This window comes from Crotalus tigris, unplaced genomic scaffold (assembly GCF_016545835.1).
Source record: "Crotalus tigris isolate CLP2741 ecotype Arizona unplaced genomic scaffold, ASM1654583v1 scf7180000020608.1315917, whole genome shotgun sequence".
In the NCBI taxonomy this organism is placed as follows: domain Eukaryota; kingdom Metazoa; phylum Chordata; class Lepidosauria; order Squamata; family Viperidae; genus Crotalus; species Crotalus tigris.
In genome coordinates, this window is record NW_024098104.1 from 1212486 (window position 1) to 1236803 (window position 24318).

A 24318-nucleotide genomic window follows, 5' to 3' on the forward strand; every position below is an offset into this window, starting at 1 on the left:
TTCATACCTGCACGTTTAATGTTGAAATCTGCCTCTCCAGATTCTGCTTCGCTTCCACCTCTTCCTCCAGCTGTTCCTGCAGGCCGTTCTTCTCGTCCTCTATTTGCCGAAGCTTGGTGGACAGGTTGAGCTTCTGCCGAGTTTCCTCCTGCAGTAGCTCCTGGAGAATGGAACAGCTCTTGGTGAACTCCTTCCCAAAGACCCACCTCAGCTGTCTCCAAACTGGAGCCCACAAAACACCTACTTGTGTGTCTTGCAGCTGGGAGCTCAGAGTCACCACATCCTTGGTCAGCTTGATGCTCTTGCCCTCGGCTTCGTTCAGCAGAACCGTCACGTTTTCAACCTCTGCCTAGAAAAGGGAAACAGCATCGGGAGCATTGATCTACCTTGTGTCTAATTTCCAGCATCGATATCCTGTGTTTCTAGGAAATAGCAACTCAAAAGAAGAAGCTAAGAATAAGGTAAAATAGCTCCCCCAAGCAAAAAAGAACAGCACAGACGGATCAAATTTTATTGCTGGAGATGGAGAAAAAACCACCTTTTTCAGACCTCTGTGAGCTCTATCACTGTTGTCACCTGTTGTGCACCCAGCAGCAAAGGTGCGCCAAGCAGCCCCCACCTGCACTATAGAAGCAGCAGCCCAAACAGGAAAGAGGAGCAAAGATGCTGTGTGGGGTCTTGGCTGAACAGGACTCCTTTCTGAGCAACCCCCATGGAAGGCACAGCACCATGGAACCCCTGCTCTGCTTTCTGCCAGCCATGGACAAGGAAGGCCCAGCAGTTGGTGAGGGTGTGGGGCCTTCCCCACCTGGCTGTTTTTGTCCAGGTGGGGAAGGATCCTTCCCTTCTGAATTACCTGCAGTTTATGGACTTTCTCGTTGAGCTCCGTCCGGACTCGCTCCCCATCGGCAAACTTGGACTGCAGCTCCTGCAGCTGCACCTCCAGCTTCTTCTTCTTGTACTCCACCTCCTGCTTGGCCTGACTGAGCGACCGTATCTCGTTGCTCAGGTCCGCATTTCCCTTCTCTAGCGTCTGCTTGGTTTTGTCCAGATTAGCCTTGGCCTGAAAGCATCAAGGATGCTCAGCCGGGCAGGAGGACGGGCTAGCAAGGGCAGGGCACCTCTTCCCCTTCCGCCCATCTGGGGTTACCCGCTTGAACTGCTCCAGCTGCTCGGCCAGCTCTTCCACGGCCTGGGCTTGCTTCTGGCGCATCTCCTGCACCTGGGCCTCGTGGGCTCGCATCTCCTCCTCCAGCGCTCGCTTCAGGACCGTCACCTCCTGCTCCCTCTTCGCTCTGAGCCCCAACACAAAGGACCATGAAGCGGGGTGCAGCCGAGGCACCTCCTTCCTCTGCCCTTCGCTGAGCATTCCCGCCTTCCCATTGGAGGCCTGCTTCCTTGCAGGTCACCCTGGATCGTGCCATCCCCTCCCCCAGGTGGACCCCTGGCCCTCTGGCCCCACCTGAGCTCCTGCTGGGTGGCGGTGCTGTCCAAAGTGTCCTCCAGCTCTGTCTTGAGCGCCTCCAGCTCCTCCCCCAGGTCCCGCTTCTGCTTCTCGGCTTTGTGACGTGCAGCCCGTTCGGAGTCCAGGTCCTCCTGCAGGTCCGAGATGTGAGCTTCCAACTCCCGGATCTTTTTTAGCGCATTGTTCTTCTGGCTCATTTCATCTTCTAGCCTGAGTGAGGGAAACAGAAAGGAGATTTCTGCCCTGTGGAGGCCCACCTGGCCCCTTCCCCATCCCGAGGCTCTTGGCCACCCGGGGAACCAGCCGGGTGGAGAGTGCCCCACCTGGCCAAGGCGGCCTGCAGCTCCTCCTCCTTCTTGGCCAGCTGCATCTTCAGCTCAGCAATCTGGGCCTGGAGGTCAGCAATCAGCTCGTGGAGGTCGCTGGAGTCTCCCTCCAGCTTCCTCTTCATTTTCTCCAGTTCTTGCCGGCATTTCTCCTCCTTCTTTAGACGGACTTCCAGCTCCGAAATCATGGACTCGTGTTTGTTCTTCAGCTTGCTCAGGTTCTTGGCCTTTTCCTCCTCCTCCGCCAGGTTTGTCGTCAAATCGCTGACTCTTTCCTCCAGGAGTTTTCTTTCCTGGGGGGTGGAGGAAAGGAGCCATCGCACAGGCTGCCCTGGAGCCTGGAGCAGGAGGTGGTGGTCCTCGGGCAGGGGTGCCCGCAGGACATGGTCAGCTGGTGAAGGGGCACCCAGCTCAAGTCCGAAGCTGCACCTGTCTTCTGGACACGTCCTGACAAGGCGGGACGGCCAACCCATCAGAGGCAAAATAGCCCCCTGGGAATGCTGACTCTGGGAGCAACCGCAGGACCGGCTGCCCCTCCCCTAGCTGCTCCCTGGGCTTGCCTGCACTGGGAGGTGGGCTGGGAGGGGCCATTCCCCTCCCCCCCTTTCCCTGGCCTTGGAGGCCAAGGGAATGTGTGAGAGCTGCCACCGACCTTGCAGAGCTTGTTGTTCTGGTCTTCCATGACCAAGATGTCGTCCTCCATCTTCTTGATCTTCCCTTCCGCAGTGACCTTCTCTAGCTGCAGCTTCTGCCTCGCAGCTTCCTCCTCCTCCAGCTGGTCCTCCAAGTCCTGTGGGGGTCACAAGGATGGGGAGAGGGAGACATGAGCAGGGTGGGACAAACAGCCGCTAACCGCTCCTGGGCCTAAAGCCACCTTCGGCTTCTTCCTTGGGAAGTGCTCACTGTTTGGGCACCCCTAAAAGCTCCCAGGCTGAGCGTCTCTGGGGCCCCCGACTCGGCCTTAAATGCTGGTTGCAGGGCAGACAGTCAAGGCTCCTTCACTCCCTACAAGCCACTAGTCCTCACAGAGGTGAATCCGACATGAGACTGTGCCAGCATTCATTACAGGGGTTTTTCCCTGGCTCCCTTGCCAGCCCACCAGCTTGGCCCTCTGACAGGGCTTGAGGGACCCAGCTTCTGCCTCCGGGAGAGCCATTTTCCTCTTAAGCAGAGCTGAAAGAGGCAGTGGGTGAGGCCAAAGGCAAAGCTCTCCGGCTTCACGGGCCTGACATGGGGCTGCCCTCTGGCTGCCCACCCTGCCCAGGTACCAGCATCTGCTGCTGCAGCTTCTTTTTCTCGGTCTGTAGCTGCTGCCCGCGCTCCTCCTCCTCCTCGATCCGGGCCTCCATCTCGTGCAGGATCTCCTCCAGCTCCTGCCTCTTGGCAGCCAGGCGGATCCGCATCTCCTCGGCCTCAGCGTAGAGCTCCGTCTCGGCCTGCAGCTGCTCCTGGAGCAGGCTCTTCTCTTCACTCAGCTGTCCCAGAGCGAGAGGAGGATGTTCAGCCAGGGGGACGCCCTGCCTGGGGCACTGAAGGCTTGGCCCACTGCCCCAGGTGGACTCCAGAGGGCTGAGAAAGCCACGCCTGCACCTCCCACCGGAGCCCCAATGTCCCACCTTTGGGCTTGCAGATGTTTCTAACATCTGCAGCAGGTTGAGAAGGCAATAGGGCCAGTTGGCCCATGGCTCCTCCTCTGGGCATCCCAGGGTGGGCTGGGCACCCTGAACAAACCCCTCCATGGGGCAACTTGGCTCAAGAGCAGCTGTCCATCCTCCACCTGCACCCCCAGGTGTGCTGGGTGCCAGCCCCGGAGCCCCATTAGCTTGGCCCAGCCTGTGGGGGCCAGGAGGAGCAGGTGGGCCCACCTGGTTGTGCTTCTGCTCCAGTTCCTTCAGCTCGCTCTCGGCCTTGATCTGCCGCTCCTTCACCATCTTCAGTTCCTCATCCTTGGCCTGCATCTCTTCCTCTTGCCGGGTGACCTGCAGCAGCGGCTTCACCTGCAAAGCAAGAATTTAAGGGGCTTATTCCCAGCCACTTTGGGGCTCAGCCTGCCAGGACCGCAGAGTGGAGAGGAATGCAGCCTACCACCTCACCCAGTCTCGCTTCCAGGGGCCAGAGGGGGGGAGTCTTCCCAAGGACTGGCCACTTACTTTGGTGAAGAGTCTCCACCACTGCCAGTTTCTCAGCTTCAGGTAAGCAGCGCAGTTCCTCTGGATGACCTTCATGGCGGTCAGCTGCTGCTGCCTCTTGGCAAAAGCCCTGCAGAAGTGAAGCAGGAAACCTGGGGCCTTTGCACCCACAGAAGTCGGGGGGGCTGCAAGGCTGAGGGGCTGCAACGAGGGTATCAGACCCCTCTGGACATTGACGGGCAAGGGCCCAACCTGTCCCTTCATCAGGGTATCTCCCACAGAGGCCTCCTCTCTCACCCCTTTGGGTCCCCGTGAGGAGACAGTGAAACCTGGAAGCACCGCTGGCCATGCAGCCCCCCCCCCTTGGGAAAGCCTTACTTTCTGGCCAGGTAGCCCCGGCACTGGGCCTGGAAGGCGATGATGATGTCCGTGATCCTGAGGTCTCGCTCCTCCTCCAGGTGAGCCAGGACACCAGTCCGGAAGAAGATCTTGCTCTGGCCAATCCTATACAGGTTGGGATCCAGTTCCAGGGCTTTGATCTATTAGGGAGGGAGAGATGCAATATGCAGGAGGTGGGCTCTCCCACTTTCTTCCCAGCAGGGCAGGCACTGCTTGATCAGTAGAAGTCTAACAGATGGAGGAAGCTATTACTCAAGGCACAAAAGCTTCATTGGGAAGAAGAGGAAGGAAGGAAGGAAGGAAGGAAGGAAGGAAGGAAGGAAGGAAGGAAGGAAGGAAGGAAGGAAGGAAGGAAGGAAGGACGGAACTTAAAGTATATATTTTTTCCAATGCATTTTTGAACTTATGCAATCAATTCATGCAGCTCTCAGTGAATTCCAAACTGTGCTTAAGACAGCAGATCAAAGCTACAAGGAGGCAAAGAGAAGAGAGCCTGGAGGAAAACCACTCACCATCAGGATGCAGGCCTGCTTCCCATCCATGAAGCCCCTTGGGATGGCGTTAGAAGCCAGGATTTCATACCTGTGGGGGAAAAGCACCATCACTCTTTTACTTTGACCTTAAGCTTGCACTCTTGTCATGTTCCCCCTGCTCCTGCCTTGGAGAAACACTTGGAAATAAACCCCCTCCCCAAACCACAGGACCTTCTCCTGCACAGCCCTGATCCCACTGATCTACTCTGGTCTTAGGGGGGGGGGCAAATTCATGGGGTTATCCTTGCGTTCAACAGTCAGAATGGCTGGGCTCCCAGGGCCCCAAAAGCCTCTTCCGAAGACCTGGTTCTTTGGGGGAAGCTGAGATGACGTCTCTCCTTCTGGCTTTCTCTCTCACTTGCATATTTTAGCAGGTAGCTTGGTTCTGCCTGGATCCTCTTTGTCTCGGTGCTTCTTGGTGCTTTGACTCCCCCCGTGGGCTCTTCCCACAGACCCTCCACGGAGGACGGCTTTCTCCTGGGACATTCTCCCAAAGCACCAGGTGCTGCCCAATTCTCCTTTCCCTGCTGATCTCCCAGGCCTTGACATACTCTGGGCACCCGGCTCCGGCACGTCTGGATGGGCTCCAGGGCCTCAAGCCTGACTCTTCCAGAAGCCCCCCTTACCGCTGCCGGAATTCTTGGAAGACGATCCTGTTCGGGAAGCCCTGGCGGCAAATGCGGATCCCCTCCAGGACGCCATTGCACCTCAGCTGCTCCAGCACCAGGTGGGCATCCAGCTTCCCTGCCTGGAAGAAATGAAGAAGGGGGTGACCTTCCTCCATGCTGGAGAGGAGGAGAGGAGAGGAGGGGGAGACGTCGACGGGGCCTTTTGCTTCCTGGAGTCATAAGGTGGGCTAAAACACTCCCACAAGAATATCCTCGGATAAATCTTCTTTCACAAACAGGCTCCAGAGCCTGGAATGAAATGCTGTCTCCCCAAAGGAGACCAAGGGCCACGTCTGATGTCTCTTTACGTAGGGAGGCAAATTGGGTAGACCTGTGCTGGCCTCCCCCAATCTCAGACTATTTCTGCACATGCATTGAACCCAAGCTCCCGTGGCTGGCTGGGTATGCTGCGAGTTAGAGTGCAGCACAGCTGAGATATCTGACATATGGAGGGAAGGGCTCCCCAGTATCTTGTCGAGTGGAAAACCCCGCTGGGGCACCGACCCTTTTCTCATGGTTTGGGATGATGCAGCGGACAAAGTTTGGGTTGGTGTTCCTCAAGGTGGTCATGAGCTTCGTCAGCTGCTCCTTGTACAGCTGCCCCACTGTCCGGAACATGCCCTTCTTGGTCTTGGAGGCGCTGGGCAGGGAGCTCTCGGTCATCTTGGCCATCTGGTCCAAGCCCACAATGCGGTCCACTGCAATGCAAGGGAGGCGGTGAGGAGGCCAGTCCTGGGGCTTCTTCACCCGGCCTCAAACAGCCCTTGCCCAGCGGGGTGAACAACCGAGCAGAGCTTCTCCCACACGGTTCCAGGGAGGCCCCTGAGCAGCTTTAGGGACCTCCAGTCTTGCCCACTTGGTACCTACATAGCACCTGGGCCCAGCTCCCCTCATTCCCACCCAGTTGAGATTATGTGGCGCACACATTTTATTCCCTACCATCTTTCCAGAGATCTGCCACAAACTTCTCAGAGGACTGATTTAGCAAGGCTGTCACGTTGTCATTGAGAGGGTCCATGTTTTTGGTCAGCCAGGCGCTGGCATTGTAGGACACCTTGATGAAAAACAGAAGAGCCACGGGGGTCACACGCAGCTGACGCAGAGAAAGGCAAGGTGTCCCTAAGGGAAGGCGGCGGGAGCAGCAGAGGAAGCATTCCTGGCCACCAGTAAGGGGAATTTCTGGCTGTTTGGTACCTTTCCGGCATAGTGGAGGATGCAGAATTCAGTTTTGTCCTTGAGCTGCTTCTGCCTCAGGAACTTGGAGTGGTTGCCTTGCTCGGTACACAACTTCTCCACGAAGGAGGTGTCGGTAGCCTTTGGGAACCAGCATTCCTCATCCAGCAAGGCCAAGACGCCAGGCGGGTTATTCTGGAACAGGGAGGGTGGGTGGCTTGAGGCTGCTGGTGGAAGAAAGGCTGCAGCCCCCCTAAAGCTCTGGGGCACCAGGGTGGAGCAGCGTTTGCCCAACTCATTGGCAGAGGGAGGAGTCAGACGTGCTTTATTCACCGGGACTTCCTTTAGGAGGAGAGCCCGACATGAGTGGACATGGGGCTACTCTGAGGAATGGAGCACAAGGCTGACTTTGACTTCAACATTAATAGAGTCAACCCCTTCTACCCCCTTCTATCTGAGCTTTTTAAAAGGAAGGTGATCAGCATTTTAACTGAGGTTTTCTGCTTACCCTCTGCCTCCTGGGAAATAACAGAATAACAGAGTTGATAGGGACCTTGGAGGTCTTCTAGTCCAACCCCCTGTTCAGTTAGGAAACCCTAACTCCCAAATGCAGCACTGTCCAAAAGCTCCCTTTGTTCTGCCCGCTTCCCCGTTTTCTTGAATCTGAGAGATGGAGGGTGGCCCCCCTGGCTCCCCAGCATCCGAGGGCCCCAGCAAGGCAGCCCGGACCCCTCACCGGTCTTTCAATCAGCTCAATGCAAGGCTGCAGGTCCAGCCCAAAGTCGATGAAATTCCATTCGATGCCTTCGCGCTGGTATTCTTCCTGCTCCAGGATGAACATGGTGTGGTTGAAGAGCTGCTGGAGCTTCTCATTGGTGTAGTTGATGCAAAGCTGCTCGAAAGAATTGATCTGGAAAGACAGTCGGGAGCAGATCAGGCCTCCCAGACAGAAAGGGCTCCTCCGGAAGCAGCCTGGGGCCTAGGCCCGAGCCCTACCTCGAAAATTTCAAAGCCGGCAATGTCCAGGATGCCCAAGAAGGACGCGCCTTGCCTCTTGGTTTTGTCGAGGGCTTTGTTCACCCGGGTCAGGATCCAGCGGAAAAGGCGTTCGTAGGTTGCTTTGGCCAAGGCCTCTATCGCAAAGTCAGCCTACGGGGAAAGACTTCCCATGAGGCAAGGGCAGCCGGGCTGAGCTTCTTGGGGGTCCAGACCAGCAAAGCACCAGGACTCAAGGCCGGAGAGCTGAGCTGGCCTCCTCACCTGCTCCTTGGTCTGTGCCTTCTGAACGACATCTCGTCCGACCTTGATCCGTGGGGTGAGGATGGACCTGGTGAAATCTGTCACGTTGATGCCCGTGAGGTGGCAAACCTTTTGGGCAGCTGGAACCAAGAGACGTCACCGTGAAGACCATCCTGATGACCACATCCATCCATGGCCGACCAGGCTGCTCTGGCAACTTGGACTCACCCCGAAGAGGCAAAACTCTTCCACCATTGCTTGGCACCTACCTGTGTTGTCCGGCATGGATGCCTGATCGGTGTTTCTCTCCTTCTTGAAGACAATATTGCCAAGCTGGAGAACTGATGAGACGACTTTCAGCATTGCTGTGAGGTTAGGAAGGAGAGAAATTCAAAGGACTTCTCTGGGGAAGTGGGTGGATTCTCCCTCTCGATTATAGAGGCTTTCTTCCCCGTAACTATCCCACCAGAGGCTTTACTGAGCTCAGGGAGGGTTGGGAACAGGTCAAGAGCACACCTGCACAGGCTCCCCATGTGCCAAGGTTCAGAAAATGCACATTTGAGGACCCCCCTCACCAGCCTCACCCAAGGGAGGTTTATTTGCTATGTTTTCTTTTGGAAAGACCCGTATCTGAGATGAAAAGATGCCATCCCCCAGTTGTATTCTAAATGTCCAGAGCCAGAGGTCCCAGCAAAATCTGCTTCTCTTACCAATTTGCTCTTCTTCTGTGAATCCCATGATAGCCATGGCTTCCAGGGTCTCGTCGAACATTTCGTTGTCCTGCTGAGAAGGAATGGGCACGTAGCCGTTGGAGAGGAACGTGTAGTTGTTGAACCCTTCCAGCAGAAGTTCCTCTGCAAGGCGGACAGAGCAAAACCTCAGTGAGCCCAAGAGCCGGCGAGGACCCTCCTCGGCTTTGGGTCAAACTCCCGGGGCCCCTTGGCCACATCGCTCCCTCCCCAACTGTCCTCTGCCCTGGCCAGCCTGGCCCTGAAAAGTCCACTGGGGCAGCCCCGTTCCTGACCAAGGGGCTGAGGGGGAAGCCCATGTGGAGAGCAGAGCTTCCAGCTTTGGGCACCAGGCTGCCTGCTGCATTTTCCGAGAGCAGAAATGTCCTCTTGGCTGCCGTGCCGACCCCCTTTGGGAAGGGAGAACCTGCTCTCCCCCCAGGAGCTGCAGCTGCTCTGAGCGCCCCTCCCTGTCAGGCCCCTTCCCCGGAGGAGGCGGCTTACTCTTCATTTGCTCGTTGGCCCCGGCAAGTAAATAATAAAAGATGTGGAAGGTCCTTTCCTCTCGGGCCTGCCGAATAGCACGAGACTTTTCCAGCAAATCTGTTCGTGAAGGTTCAGCAAGCAAAACCATCTTTTAAAATAAACACTCACCAGCTTACCCACTGGGGTCAGGTCAAACAAGGCAATTGCCTGAAGCAAAAAAGGGGGGATCATGAGAAAGGATACAGGTTTCGATATTTGCTCCCACAATGTACCCCGTCACGTCAAAGTTGATGCGGATGAATTTGCCCTGTTGGAGAAAGGAGACAGCATGGCTGGGTGGGTGGGGTGCAGGGGGCTTCCGAGTAGTTTTGATGTCCATATGGAGAGGGTTAGGGTCATACAGTCTCCCTCTCTATTTACAACCCTTCCCTTTCCTTCCCTTTCCTTTCCTTCCTGCCCTCCTTCCTTCTGCCTCCATCTTCCTCCTCTCCTCTCCTTTCCTGGGAGAAGAAGTCCTATTCTCCATCTGCCTGTTTTCATGTACTTATTTGGTTCAGCCATCCATCCCCCGCCCTTCTCCTCCCTGCCTTTCCCCATTGAAGAACTTGTCAACTTACAAATCGGGAGGAGTTGTCGTTCTTCACAGTTTTGGCATTCCCAAAAGCTTCTAGGATGGGGTTGGCCTGTAGAAGTTGCTTTTCCAACTCGCCCTAAAATTGAGGCAAGGATTTGGCCATTAGTCCATGGCCGGGCAGAGGTAGGTAGGAATTGAAAAGGAATGGGGTGTAATTCAAGTTGCCCCCAGAGAAACCAGCTCCATGTGGATAAAATGCACCAAGGGGGACATTGTTCTCAGTCTGCACTTGCGCCCACAACCAAGATGCATTTTACCTACACGGAGATTCCCTGTGGCTCATTTTGGCCTCTGGTTCCACTCTTTGTAGGACCTGATCCTTTTTTTTTTCTTCGTAAAACTGCTCAAGACAACTGATTGCTGCATTCTGGATTGTCTTCAACCACGGAGGCCATCAGCCATAACCCTGCCTTTTTTTCAGCACATTTATTAGGCCAAAGCAAATCAGAGTATTTTGTTTTGCAATTGCTGCTGAAGCATTCATTTGGCAAGGAAACGACAACAGAAATTAGGCAAGGGGGCTGAAGGAACAGTTGCACACAACCTTCCTTCTAATGCAGCCTGAAGCAGATTACACGGCATCTATTAATTCGGTTAAATACTGGCTATGACAATGCATGATTTATATTTAAAAATAAGGTGACTTTTGCATGCAGAAAAAGGAACACCCAGGCAGGTACACACCAATGAAGTCACACCTCCAAGCCATGCTAAAGAGCGGCCTCTTTTCCTGGCCTCTCATCAAAGTTGAAGCTGGGAGGAGGAGGGGGCTTCCCCACCCCTGTCTCAAAGCAAAGACAGAGGCTGATGAATTTTGACAAAGAAGCAGTTGAGTGTCATGAAAGGCCTTTTCATCAGCTGTAGAAGATGCCGGATAGCCAGTATCTTTGCCCTCCAAAGGACTCTGCTCCATAATGGGAGGAGGGGGGGAGAAGGTTCCCTTTTATATGAAGGGCTCTTCCTTCCTGATACCCCAGACTCTAGACAGGAAAATGTTCCTGAAATTGAACAGAGCTTTCTTGGCTTCCAAAGAAGACAGACTCCTCTCACTTAGTTACGCTCCCCATCCCAGCTTCTCCCCCACAAGTAGCCCCCTCTGCATCCCCACAATTGTCAGAGGCTCCACCCTCTCTCTCCCTCGCAGAAAGGCAGGCAGGCTCACACAGCATGCAGAAGGCCCAGAAACGCCCCTCCCCACCCCAGGGACAGGATGGCAGGCGAGGGGGAAGATGCACACGGCAAGCCAAGAAGACCGGATCAATCACTCTACTGGCACACGGTGATCATCTGGGGAGTAAGACTGGCTTCCATAAGCCCCCCCCAACCCACGCCCCCCCCGGGTCAGCCCACTGAGGCTGCCCTTTCGCCCCCCCCCCCAGGCCGGTCCAAAAAACGAAGCATTCTAGTGCACAAATCAGAGGATGCTCTTCCAAAGAAGAACCCTGGAGTGGAGCGCCCCATCCTGTTTGCCTGGGAGCAACCGGAGGAGGGACTCGCTCGCTTGCTCCCAAGAAACAGCATGCGCAGGCAGGATCAGGTGGGCAACCAGCTGTGGGGCGCTCTGGCCCCCCCCCCGAGACCCTCTTTGGGGAGGGAGTGCAAGAACACCATGCAGATCTACAGGCTGTGCCTTGACACACACGCTGAATCCAGGTTACTCACGTAAGCAAAACTCGGCCCTTGCTGCAGTCAAACAACATGGCATAAAACAGGCATCAGTCTTGGCCACGTCCCCTCCTGGAAGGGCTTCTTTTTACAAAATGCTTCCACCCCTATTTGCCCTGGGCACCTCGGTCTCCAGCTATGCAAGGCATCTCCGCAAAGAACAGAGGACCCACTGGGGAGGTGTAGATCTGACCCAAGCTGGGGGGGGGGAGGTTTCTTTCATCTCTAGAGTTTGTGCTCCCTCCCAGAATGTGCCCACTGAGCCTGGCAATGGGCACCTCGATGCCTGTCTTTGGCTAAGCAGGCAGCAACCAACATGCCTTGCCCCACTGGCAGCCTCCAGAAGTGATGGACTACAACTCCCATCACTCCTGCCTGCCTGTGGCTGAGCCAGTTTGGTCTGAGTTGAGTCCAAATCACTCAGAGGATGTTAGGTTGGGGAAGCCGGTGGTGTTACCTTCCAAGTCAGAAAAAAAATACTTCCCCCCCCCCCCGCAAGTTGTCATCTTCTTCCTGCTGTTGCTGACAATTGCTCTGAAAAGGTGCCACCTTGTGTCCCCAAGAGAAAGGAGCCCCCCCACCCCCTGCTGCCCCCTAGTGTGACGGGGGGTGTCAGGGGCTGCTCACCGTGATGCTGGTGTCTTTTTTACCCTTATGTGAGGAGGCGACCACGGCCAAATATTGAATCACTTTCTTGGTGTTTTCTGTCTTGCCTGCGCCTGATTCTCCCCTGGGGAGGAAGGAGGAGGAAAAAGACTGTTAGGCCCCCTGCCCTGCACAAAGCAGTGGGTGCTCCTACGGAGCCAGCCCCCCCACCCAAAAGTTGCAGAAGGGAGGGGAGAGCAAGGGAGCGTCAGGGCCCTTAGGCTGCAACCGAAGAGCAGCTTCTTTCAGCCACCCAGCCACTTCGGGAAGCTCCCAAGGAGGCCAGCCGCTGACCTGCGTTCAGCTCTCCCAGGGGGCTGCTGGCTGCTCCGGTGCCCCCGACCCATGTTGCCTCCTTGCCTGCTAGGGGAGCTTTGCTCAGCCCCCCTCCCTGGAGGGGCTGGTGGGCACTTTTAGTTCACTGGGTTGACAGCCCCTGCCCAGCAGAAATCTCTCCCAAGGAGGGAAGGAGCCCCTGCACGCCCCTTCCCAGCCCCTCATTATGCTCCATGCGGACCAGAATGATGGCAGAAGGACTGGAGCCGGGCAGCTCGTCCCTCTTCTGGCTGCCCACGTATGCCTGGCACTCTGAGCTGCCACCTCTCCCTCTCTGCCTTCCCTGGCATCACTCTGGGGCCATTCTGGAACTGGGCTACATCGGTCTTAAAAGGATGCTTTGCGATCTTTTTGCTGGCAAGTTATGACGGAAACATCAAGTCTCCAATTGAGGAAGGTCAAGGAAGGGGCTGGCTTGGCCTGAGGGCCAGAGGAGCTCCTGGGGGGAGGGGGGAGGGACCGCCAGGAGAGGGTTGGCTAAGCAGCTGAAGCCTCCCACCCACGCCCAGCCGCCTTGCCGATTCTTCTTCCTAATTTGGAGGCGCCTTTTCTCCCCCATGATGGATGGGGTGAGACAGGACAGGCCTGGGTGGAGGGGAGCCTTAAAAGGCCTGGCGCTGCTTCCTGTGGGACTCCTTGTTCTTCCAGATGACCCCCTCCGATCCCCCCCCTGCCCGAAGATGCCCAGGCGGCAGTGGAGATTTTGAGGAGCTTTGCTTTGTCTGCAAGTGTTGCAGATCAGCTTGTGCTGTCCAGAGGGAGTCCTTCTCTTTGCCCCTCGGCACTCGGGTCCTGAGGCTGGGTTGATGGGCTCTCTGTCTGTGCCAGCCGGTCTTTCTTGACCCCTTCAAAGGATGGAGTGAGCTTCCCTTCCGTGCCAAGGCCAGAGGGCAGATGCTTTTCCTGGGCTCTGGGTGGACTGGACCAGTGTCTGCGAAGGACCCCTTTGGCTGCAGGAGGCCGATCCCCGGCTATGCTTCCCTGCTCAGAAGCCCAAAGAGGACCGTGATTTGTATAGATAAAAATTAAGTGTTCCGGGAAGAGCTCCAGAACAAACACGTCAGTGGGAGGCCACTGATGGAGAAAGCTTTCCCCAAAATTCCAACCCACCCCCGGGCACTGTTGGGAAAAGAAGAGCTGGCCTTTGGGCTTTTATACCCCCACCCAAATCCTTTGAACTTTTTCCTTTCTGTCCATCCTCCTCCTCCTGCATTTCTTTTCCCCAAAGGCAGGAACAAGCCACCATCTTTCCAAGCATGCCTCTCCTGGATGTGCTGGACTACAACCCCCATCACCCCCTGCCATCACAGTCTCCTTGGAGCTTTCTTCGCACCTGGGCAGGAGCTGCTGTATCAGAACTGCCCAAACGGTCTCTTCCAAGGCCAGCTGTTACCAAAGCTCAGTGCAGATGTTCCCTGCATCTCCCAAGGTGTTTCACTCTGGGCAGAAGGGATCGGGATGGGAGAGCAGGACTGGCTGGGCTGGGCTGGGCGAGGGAAGGTTGCCTTGGCCTGGTGGCATTGCCATGAGGACACCACCTGGGGGGTGCCCAGTTGTTCTCCACAGCGGGGGGGGGCTGCTATGATGGGATCCAAACCAGTCTTTACCCAACTTAGAACTTCCCCCACCCTGCACACCCTCCATCCCCCCTGCCAGCTGGGCACCCTCCAACTCATCAGCAGGATGCCCAGGATGTGCTTAGAAATCCTTAAAAGGCCACGAGAAATGGAGCTGCAGGGGCACTGGAGGTCGACCAGAGAGCGTGCCGACTCTTCTGGCTCTACTTACGTGCAGAGGATGGACTGGTCCTCCCGGTCTGTGGACAGAAGAGACAACTGTGAGATCCGGCCCCCAGAGCCCTTGCGGGGAGAGAGCCAGCCTGGTCTCGCCCAGGGAGGGCACCGTCCACCACCAGGCGCCTGCTCCTTTTCGAAATTGGGAGCGCTGGGTACGAACTGGGACACTCCGCGTGCCAGGCACAGGGAGACTCTTCCCATCTGGCACAGACAGACCAGGCCCGGCACCCCTCCTCCCCATGACCCATCACCGCTGTATTTATTTTTATCCCATTTTCCAGACTGCGGGGGGGGGGGCAGTCTCCTGCTTTTATATCCACAGGGAAAGAATTGAGGAAATGGGATTGGAGACTCAAACAGTTCTATTTGTGGATGAGATCCCGACAAAGAGTCCCAAGCTGTCCTCTATGGGCCACTGGGGTGCATTTCAGGCAGAGCTTCAGGGTCTCCAAAATCCACAGGGGGAAAGCCAGAGCCCCCTCCCAAGCCAGGGTAAAGGCGGCATTGGAGGCAGCTGGCAAAGGCCGAGGAAGGTAGCAGAGCAGAGCAACCCCTTGGACAGGGAGGCACTGGTGTGTCTACATCCTAGCCGCCTCCCTGGAGCACCAATGCACCTAAGTGGAGCATCCATGGGAGACGGTACAGCCAAAAAGCCAGAGGTGAAATTGGACTTCCAACTGATCTGCCACCATGAAAGAACCACACAGCTGGCGCAGGGGAAGGGGGCAGTTTGGCAATTCCAGTTTTTTACATGCAACCCGTAGAAGAATTCACATTTTTTGCTGCACCAACCTTCCCCAAATCCATCCCAATGGCAAGCCACAGAAAAGGCTGAGGGCACCATTTTTAATTTCCAGGCTGTCAATCAAAGCATTTTAGGACATTTTAGTTTTATTATTTGGGGAGTCCTACTTTAGCACTCCCTCCCTCCTGGGCCCCCTGCAAAGAGAGGCTGAGCCCTGTGCCTGTGGAACTGAGACCCCCACCAGCACTTCTTCCCCTGCTCCCATCCCAGAGAGGGGCTTGTTCCGCGTCGGCACTGCTGGGCTTGTGGGTTTCCTGCAAAGAGCAGCTTGGCCATAAAAGGAGAAAGGGAGAGCAAGAGGCTGGGAAGGAGCCTCAGCCGCTTCCTTGGCTCCGGTGCCGGCTAGCGGCCCCAGGGGCTCCTTCCTCCCTCCCCAGGTGGGTCTGGAGAGGACGACAAGGAGAGGGAGCTGCAGAACGAGCTGTGCAGAAAAGCCAGCCAGAGAAGCCCCCCCCCCCGTAGCTGTGATGGGCGACTGACCACCTTCCTTGGCCTCGGCTCCTGGAGCCGCCCCATGGCTGTCAGGGAAAAGCTTCCTCAACGGCCCTCTTAGCCTGCCAGAGGCTGCCAGGAACAACCAGCTCTCCGTACCATCTTCTTCTTCCTTTCTCTCCCTCCGTGTTATTTCCAAAGATAAACATTTAATCAATGCAAATGATTTATAGCAACAACTGGAAGCCCGTAAGTGGAGAACTGACAAATGTGGCAGGAACTGAACAGTATTATTTGCTAGTAAATCAGCAGGAAGACACTTTCTGGACCGGCTTGAGCAAAGCAAATATAGGCTTGTAAACTATCTTAAATTATAGGCTGGCTACCCTGCCCTTTTGGCATTTGCTCAGGCAGGGAGTTCTAAAGGAAGACGCTTTGGCTCTGGCGGTGCTGTAAGCAGACTAAGATTAACCTGCAGCAGTTTCTCACAAGCCCCAACAAGGCAGAGGTGCCTGGTAGGAACCCTCCCGATGTCTCCTTTGCTCCCCATCCACACCAGAAGCCGCCCCAGAGCCCCAGCAGATGCCCCCCCAAGAGCGGAGGCCTTTCCCCAGGCTCCTCCTCTAATGGGAGGTCTGGCAGAAACAGCCCTCTGGATGCTCCCCATACAAACAGGTCAGACTTTGGGCAAGAGCATTGATGGAGACCCTTCTGACATTAGACTCAAAGCAAGACAAAGTAATTCAGAGCATTTGGACCTCCCACGACAGCCCACCAGAGATCTGAAGGGAGCTGTTCCAGAACAAAGAAACATGTCCTGAGCTCACATACATCGCAAGTCTCAACAAAACCACCTTGGTTCTTTTACACTTTAGAATTACTCGGTGATAGAAGAGCCCCATAACCTCTCCCACAGAAGCTTTCCCTGCATAGCCAAGCTGTTCTCCTCCCCCTACCCTGCCAGCCTCATCACAGTGGATTTAAATATTAGATTACTCTACGCATCTCTTCACATCAGCCAACAAAGGTGTGCTGAATGATCTGGGCTGCCAGAAAGAGGACATGCTCTCCAGCCATGATGCCCAACAGGGAGCTGCGTTTGTCAGAAGGAGCACCCGGAAAGGGAAACCACAGATGCCAGCTATCACTTCTGCCCAGGGACGGGGGCCCTCCAGCTCCGGTCTCAGAATGGTTCACCAACTGGGAGAACAGAAACCACAAGCCATTGTGGGATGTCCGCATCCTCTCTGCGTCACATAGCAGCCTCTGCCACAAAGCCGCACATGAGTCTAACTCCTGTCCAGCCAACCAGAAGCCCTTTTGCAAAGGGGGGAGGTGATTTAGGGGTCCAAGGCCAGGCAACCAGCTGCCTAAGTCCAAACATTGACACAAGCATGCCACTTGAGCCAGTAGCAGAATCTTTGATTTGGGCAAAGGTTCCAGGAGAAGAAATTCCATCTCCCTGGTGAAGGATGGCGTGGCAGACTCCTGGCTGCCAACTTGGTGTCGGAGTGGCAGCCTCTTTCTTCCTGCCTGCCCTTCCTTCTCCATGCCCCTATTTGCCAAACTATGCTCTGGGTTTCTTTCTGGCCACATGCCCTGACACGGTTGGGTGGAAGGAGAGCTTTTCCTTTTTGAGTCACAAGCTGGTGGAGGATGGCAAACACCAATGCCAAAGGCCCGTGAGGAATGCTCTGGCACCCCTGCTCCATGACGGAGGACCCAAGAAGGGCCACCAGCCAGCCAGAGCCTCCAGGGGGCAGAAACAGTCAGCCGGTGCCCATTAGAGGGGCATGCAGCCTTACCCTGCAACATGCTCCGGTAGGCGGTATCGGCAATGGCGTAGATGTGGGGCGGCATCTCGTGGCGCTTCTTCCCCTTGTACATGTCCACGATCTTCTCCGAGTAGATGGGCAGTTGCTTGTAGGGGTTGACGACCACGCAGAAGAGCCCTGAGTACGTCTGCAAGGAAATCCCCCCCCCCCGACCGGTCAGCCTTGGCCTCCTCGTCTGGGACCACCGTATCTCTGGTGCCTGAAACTTTGGGAGGGGGACAGCTCTTTGCAGGGAACCCTGGCACTTGATGGGGAGGGGGGACAGAGGACAGAAACAGACATGTCAAAGGGAACCCTCCTTCCCAGGGTCTGGCATCTAGGGATGGACTGCTTCTGAACATGGAGGCTCCATCACAGCCTTGATAGCCATAGCTAGAAACCCTTCCCCATCCTGCTCAAGTCTTGGGCACCTTCTCTGCAGCCCCCCCCCACCTTGGACTCCTCCTATTCACTGGCCTCATAGGAGAAGGAGGGAATGCCTCAGATTCAAAGTTGCCTCTAGATGGGAACGTTCAGAAAGAGAAGGGCTGAGAAACTGGGGTGCTTCCGGATCCGTCTGGCACTTTGCACACTAACACCCCATTTTCAAGGGTGGTGCCAGTCGTCCTCTCCCCCGATGCCTCTGCTCAAGATCTGGGGCCAAGGCAACGGAAGCAGCATCCATAAGGGTGTTTTCTGCTGCCTGTTCCTCCCCCCCACAAAAAAACACCCCCATCTGTTATTAAAGCTCCCGAGTCCATAACTGCAAAGATGCATCCGGGCTGTCCTTCCAATCCAGCCAGGCTTGGAGGCGAAGTCTGAGGCCTGATACCTCCTCTTCTTGGCCATAATAGGAAATGTCCAAAAGGTTTCACACCAAGCGGTGCCCAGTTTGGTGCTCAGCCGACCCAGGGAAGTCAGGATCCCGGCTGCTCCGGCAATGGGCCTCTTGCGGGGGCTGAGCCTGGGCTTTCCAGTAGGGAAATGCTGGCTGGATCTTGGGGTGCCTGTTGGGCACCTGGGGGAGGTCATGGGAAGCTTCCCAGGGAGTCCGGCCAGCCAGAGGCACCCTGAGAGAGATGGGAAAGAGAGCCTCCCTATTTGGGGCCACGGGTGAAGGAGAAGCCCTTGAGGGCTTGCCACGGTTGGGGGGCCCCTTTCTCCTCTTTGCCATCTTGGCTCCCCTGGTCTGCCTCTGCCAATGGCCAGCCCTGGATTCAGCCTCTCGCGCACGGCTGCCTTTCGAAACTCTGCCAGGGAACTCCGGGAGCCTCACCCATCGTCATGATGAGTGGGAAGAAACAGCCTTCCTCGCAAGGCCTGCCAAAGGCCCATAAATGTGGGGAAGGACCTTTTACGATGTCCCACTTGTGGATATGTGTTTGTGGCTCACAGATTTACAAGGGCATAAACCTTTCCCTCCCTGCACAATCTCACACAGCCCTTCCGCCCTCTCCCCTCCCCTGCCTTCAGCCACAATACCTCCATCCCCCTCGAAAGGGGGAGGCACCCAGGTGAAGCTTCATCTGGGGGTGGAAATCAGTGCAGGTGAATTGTTAAACAAGAGAAGGCTCAGCCTTGTCTTATCTCCCCCCTTGGTGCAAATCTAGTTTGGGAAATGGATGACCTCCAGAGTGGCCATCGCATCTGGCGGGGTGTGTGTGTGTGTGTGTGGGTGCAAAAGAAGCTGCTTCTCTTTCCCTCTAAAAAAAAGCCCTGAAAAAGGACAGAAAAAAGAGAGCAGCGAGTTCCCAGGAAACCCCTAGAAAAAGAGAAGGGAGGCTGATCCTGCCAAGCGGCTTCCTGCAAAACTTTGTAGAACTGGATCTTCCAAGCTTATCCTGACAAGCAGTCAGAAGGAAAGAGCAGCATGGTAAATCTCGCGTGTGTGTGTCTGTGTGTGCATGCTTGTGTTGTTTTGCTTGGGACTTTCTGTTTGGCTTTCTAGTCTTCATCCCTCTTTAACCACCCATCTTCCTCTTCCTTTCCCCCTACTTGCGCATTATAGCAACCAAAATAAACTTCTCTCAAGCCAAAGCCCCCCTCTCCTTCTCCAGCTGGGCTGGCAACCGGCAGCTAGCAGCCCAGGGCCAAATCCCCGCCTTCTTGGGCCGGGAGACTCACGTAAATGAGGCCTGAGTAGTATCTCTCCCGGAGGTTGTGCAGCACGGAGGCTTCATTGAGGCAGGTGAGCTCGGCCATGTCCTCCACCTTGGAGAACTTGGGCGGGTTCATCTTCTGGATGTCGTCCTTGCTGAAGGTCACTTTCTTCCCATTCTCGGCCAGCTCCACCAGCACCTCGTCCCCCTTCTCGTCCTTGATGCTTGCGGCTTCGAAGCCGTGCTTCTCCGAAGGGACCCAGACCAGCTTCTTGGCTGACCAGTCAGCCTGGGCCACCGTGCTGCTGAGGAGGTTCTTGTCCACAAAGAGAAATTTCTCATCGTCGCTTAGTTGGCTCTTCTGTGCCATTTTGGCTCAAAGGGCACCTGGGGGGAGAGAACACCAGTTACCTGAGTGCCACTCTGTTGCCCATGAAGCCCTGAGTTGGCACAATATCTCCCTCTGGATTGGAATGAAGGCTGTACGCTCACTGGCCACCCTTTTGAACCACGGCTGGCAGAATAAGGTACAGCTTGCAGTTTGTACATCACATTAAGCCATCAACACAATGCTGGCACCAAAGAAGGCCACACACAGCCCTGGTCTAAAGCCGCTCCCTCCTTAGGGATGCAGGACTCAGCCAGCCATCACCCAGGGCCAGGTTTTGAGCAAACCCTGGGATAAAAGGGGGGGGGACATCTAGCAGAGAGATCAGGATACTGCTTTGATAAACAGGACGGTTGCAAGAATTGCTGCTGATTGGACGAGACAAGCCTCCCGGCAGCTAGGGGAGGGGGCCTTCCAAGCAGACCCATCACTTAGAGAAGCATCACTACCTTTGGGATGTTGTTTTAACTCTTACATCAAGCTATATTAAGGTTCACACTTTCTGCAGTGAAAAATAACTTCAGGACACCTTTTAGCAATGAAGTCCAGGATATGCATCAGATAATGATCAATATCTCATCTTTTCAAGAGAAACTTTAATTAATTAATTCCTGGCTAAACAGGGAGAAACAGATCTCCTTCTGCCAACTCCCAGCATCTGGAGTCAAAGATCTGCTGTCTCGGAAGGAAGTCCCACTGACAAGCCCGTGAACAGCTCCCTGGGCCTGTTTGCTGGTGGCAACTCAAACTTTTCTCCAGGAAAACAGCCTGGGAAATTTTCACAGAGTGCACAGAGGGCCTCTTTTTCTCTGTGTTACCAATGGATTAGGGCTACAAACTTTTGTCACTTGTTTGACAAGACTGGCTGGCCTTTGGTCAAGATATTTTAGGACATAATCACAAGTCAGCTGAGTCCATGGAGAAGGCCCTGCTCAGCCACCAATGGCCAGCAGAACTGCAAACGTGGCCTTCTCCAGGTTGGCCCAGCTTTGGCATGCCTCAGGCCTTGTCTCCGGACGTTGCTTCCTCTTGCTGAGCTGATGAAGCATTTTCCTCACTGAGGTTGTTTTGACTGCATCAGTTTGAGTTATATTTTTCTTTATTGCTGGGTTTGGAATCACATTTCTTAGCTGCCTTGGAGGCCTGCACTGCAGAGTGGAAGGCAGGATCTAAACATTTGCAGACAATATAAATATTGTCGACTGCATTGCCGATGGGCTGCTAAGCTCAGGAGACAGGAATTCATCAACACGATGAAGGCAGAGAAGTTTGGGGCTTTCTGCTCCATTTCCCAATCCTTCCCCTTTTAAGCCAGAGTGCGGATGTTCGAAAACTTCCCAGGAAAAAAAAATCCTTAGCCTCCTCTCATTTACAGAATAAAGGGGCATTTTGGGGAGAGGGCAGAAGAGGTCCCTTGGCCTCATGTAGAGCTTCAAAAGGATCCAAGCCTCCGAAGGCAGAGAGGCCGGCCTTCTGCAAAGCTCTCTGCTTGCACAAATGCAGGCAGGCTACCATATATGGCCACGTTCTTCTCATTATGAGCAGATCCAGCCAAAAAAAAAAAAAAAAAAGGAGACGGAAAAAAATACCCTAATGATAACAAGTTCAAAACAAATACCTTTTAGGGCATAACAGAATCCTTTCCAAAGACAATAATTAAAAGAAGTTGCCATTTACATCCAATGGCTCTTGCTAGGAAGGCCAGATCCAGCACAATCCCTGCAGAGGAGAGAGGCCGGCAGGAGCTGTCCGCACCAGCCACCTCTGGGCTGAAGGCTGCCTGCGGCTTCTAGGGTGGGAATTTAGCAGCCTGCAATTGAGACCCTCCTACAAAGCCTGCCTTGGGGGGCAGCCTTCACCGGGCTCCTTGAGAGAGACTTTCTTCCACCTGCATGGAAGCTCTCTTTGTTTCACAAGAAAAGGAGACAGGGATACAGTCAAGGATGGGCTGTCAAAACAAATGATTTAGGGAAAGTCTAAATATGGAACATGCAGAGGACAGATTTTGGTTCAAAAGCCGGCAGGGCTACTGCTGGTTCTCAGTGCTGAGCTCAACTGACATCCAGGTTTGCTGGTAAGAAGACCCTTATTTTGAGTGGTTTACAGCAGGCACTGAACCTCGGGCCTGGGGACTGAAAGAAGGTGCTCATGTGCCCTCTGCTGATTTCTCCCTTTACTCACAGCAGTTGAGCCTCGTCTTAAGGCATCCTTGTCTTTTTCAGGAAAATATATAAGACCAAGCTAGGTAACTAAGCTACTGAGGCTGCACCAAACCAGCTCCCCTCGCTTCTTTTTAAAATCAGGATGTTGCCACAAGCGGCCCCAAACTTCTCAGCCCTGAGAGGTTGAGCAGCTGGCCCAGCTCATCTGCCCCAGGATGGACCCTGAGGCTATTGGGGGGAACAACGACTGACCACAGGGAGGCCAGAAAAAGTATTTTAATTGCCAGCAAGTAATCACATTCAGGAATTCATGGAGGCAATTTGAAAAGATGCCTTAAATGTGAGTCTGTTATAGTATATACCAATAATAAAAAAAATGTTTGAAAGAAAAGATCTTGGGTCATTTCATCAATGGATTGGTCCTATTTGGGATTGTCTTCAGTGCAAATTTATTTTGGTGCTGAAAGCAGTATCGGCTTCTTAGAGGTTCTGCGCAGAGTTTTTAGCTCTGCTTTGCATTTCTATGCTCTGGCAGTGAGATCTGAACTGCAGCAGAGTGGTTCACCTATGGGGGGTATCCATCTCTGGAATCATTAAGAAGACCCACTTCCCAGGACAGTGGAATAGGGACTCCTGCAGAAAGTTGGACTAGCTGATCCTTGGGGCCCCCTCCACCTCAAATGCTGCGATGCACGGCTCCTGCACTCGTCCCTCTCCCCACCTCTGCCTCCTGGGTGCTCAGACAGCAATCCCAGCAAGGCTGTTCCAAGCCTCAGTCCTGGCTTGAGGTTGCCCAGGCAGTGCTTAGAAGCTGCCACCAGCTTGCCTGTGCCCCAGGAGGGAGCGCCTGTTTCACTGCCTTCCCCAAGAGGTGCAATTAGCCGGAAGGGGGGGCAGCTCTTGGCAGGGGGTGGTGCAGGAGGGTCCTCGGCCAGCCAGAGTACTCACAGAAGTCCAGGAGGAAAGCCGAAGATGCAGGCGCGTCCGGATGGGTGCTTGCTAGCAGCTGGGCAGACCGAGCCTGATGCGGGCTGGCCCTTCTATATAGAGAGGATGGGCTCAGGGGAGGGGCCACAGATTCCTCCCCCCCAACAGAATCTCCGGGGCTCAGATATGAAGACTTGTGCAAGGGGGGTGATGAGAGGGAGGGGGCTCAAGCGATGGGTTTGCAGCCAGAGTTCACCCCCAGCTAAGAGGCATTCTCTCCCTCTCCTTTTCTCCCCTAATAACTCTTGTCATGGCATTATGGGATGGCTCAGAAATTATCTGCCTTCCCATTGCAACACTATTTCCCAAAATGGAGCTTTCTTTCATCTGCTCCAGAGATATGAGCTACTGCTTAACCCACCCTGTTTCTCATGCGCTGCCAGGGCCAGCAAAGGGGACATGCGAGGGGGGGGGGCGGCAGATAAGAGGCAGCTCCCCCATTTCTCCCCAGCCCTCAGCAGCTCTTATCTGGCCCCGGCTTTGATGCAGAGCTCAGCCCAGAAGCCCCTCTCCCTGGGGGGTGACCGTTCCCAAGGAGGAAGGCGCTGTGTGGTGTCCCTGGCCTGTTTATGTAACATTTGGGGACCTTGGGCTGTTTTGGGCTGCCCCGTCTCTGGGGAATGGAAGGGCTCGCTTTTTCCCAGCTCCTGCCCGGCTGTTTCTGCAGAAACCCTGCCTGGTGCTCCCTTCCTGAGAACCTCTGCAAATCTCCCCAATGCCTCTCCGTCCTTAAATGGCAAAAGCAGCTCTTAAAAAGCCCAGGGGAGAAGGGGCGGAGTGGCTCCCCTCGGCCCAGCAGCGAAGGAGGCAAGAGGTCCCCCTGGGGGAGGTTGACCTTCCCTGAGCCCCCTAACATCTCAGGCCCTTCCCTCCCTCCCTGTGCAGCTCCAGCCCCACATGCCGCCTGGCCCAGGCTTCTCAGACATCCCAAATAGGGAGCACCAGGATCCTCCAGCAATTCCTGTCCACATTCCAGATGCAAACATGCCTCTGCAGATGTGCAGCACAACAGCAGCAGCCTAAATATGGAGCCCAAGGCAGGCAGGAAAGGCCAAGCCGGGAGGCGCTCACAGGGCCACTTCCCAAGCAGGAAAGGAGGGGGAGGCAGGAAGGGGGAGGCCGGCCGGCCCACTTGCTGCTCTGTGGTCAAGAGTCTGGTCCAAGACCCACTCAGGGCCCCTTGCCTGCCAAGCCTGGCCTGATGGCCTCCAGCTGTGCAACTCCAGTGCCCCCCCCCCAAGCCCTGGGCTCTGCCAGGGGAGCAGCCACTCAGCTTTTACAGGGCATCGGACTTTGCCCAGTGGGCATCTTGCCTCTTGCCCACCCTTTACAAAGAAAGCTGGTGCACAGCTTGTAGGGATTATCCTAGAGGGGTCCAGATGCCTGACTGCCCCACCATCTGTGAACCT

General features: G+C 55.2%; 1 protein-coding gene across 3 annotated transcripts in view; it reads right to left on the reverse strand.

The window, feature by feature from the left end:
• MYH11 (myosin heavy chain 11) overlaps positions 1-23023 on the reverse strand; it is a 29435-nt gene extending 6412 nt beyond the window's left edge. For 2 of the 3 annotated variants that reach the window (XM_039367963.1, XM_039367965.1), the window contains exons 1-30: positions 22871-23023; positions 19398-19759; positions 17265-17421; positions 14215-14242; positions 12073-12175; positions 11443-11463; positions 9764-9856; positions 9390-9453; positions 9165-9263; positions 8643-8786; positions 8202-8297; positions 7954-8072; positions 7690-7842; positions 7430-7603; positions 6715-6888; positions 6460-6574; positions 6025-6218; positions 5479-5600; positions 4832-4901; positions 4299-4459; positions 3942-4050; positions 3657-3788; positions 3060-3266; positions 2444-2581; positions 1789-2084; positions 1463-1675; positions 1151-1295; positions 857-1063; positions 245-349; positions 8-160 (exon numbers count right to left, since the gene is read on the reverse strand). In XM_039367963.1, coding sequence (XP_039223897.1) covers positions 8-160; positions 245-349; positions 857-1063; positions 1151-1295; positions 1463-1675; positions 1789-2084; positions 2444-2581; positions 3060-3266; positions 3657-3788; positions 3942-4050; positions 4299-4459; positions 4832-4901; positions 5479-5600; positions 6025-6218; positions 6460-6574; positions 6715-6888; positions 7430-7603; positions 7690-7842; positions 7954-8072; positions 8202-8297; positions 8643-8786; positions 9165-9263; positions 9390-9453; positions 9764-9856; positions 11443-11463; positions 12073-12175; positions 14215-14242; positions 17265-17421; positions 19398-19742 — 4137 coding nt within the window. In that variant the 5' untranslated portion in view covers positions 19743-19759; positions 22871-23023. The remainder of the gene's footprint in view (positions 1-7; positions 161-244; positions 350-856; positions 1064-1150; positions 1296-1462; positions 1676-1788; positions 2085-2443; positions 2582-3059; positions 3267-3656; positions 3789-3941; positions 4051-4298; positions 4460-4831; positions 4902-5478; positions 5601-6024; positions 6219-6459; positions 6575-6714; positions 6889-7429; positions 7604-7689; positions 7843-7953; positions 8073-8201; positions 8298-8642; positions 8787-9164; positions 9264-9389; positions 9454-9763; positions 9857-11442; positions 11464-12072; positions 12176-14214; positions 14243-17264; positions 17422-19397; positions 19760-22870) is intronic. The other variant, XM_039367964.1, reaches the window with a different exon arrangement.
• Positions 23024-24318: the final 1295 nt, after the last annotated feature.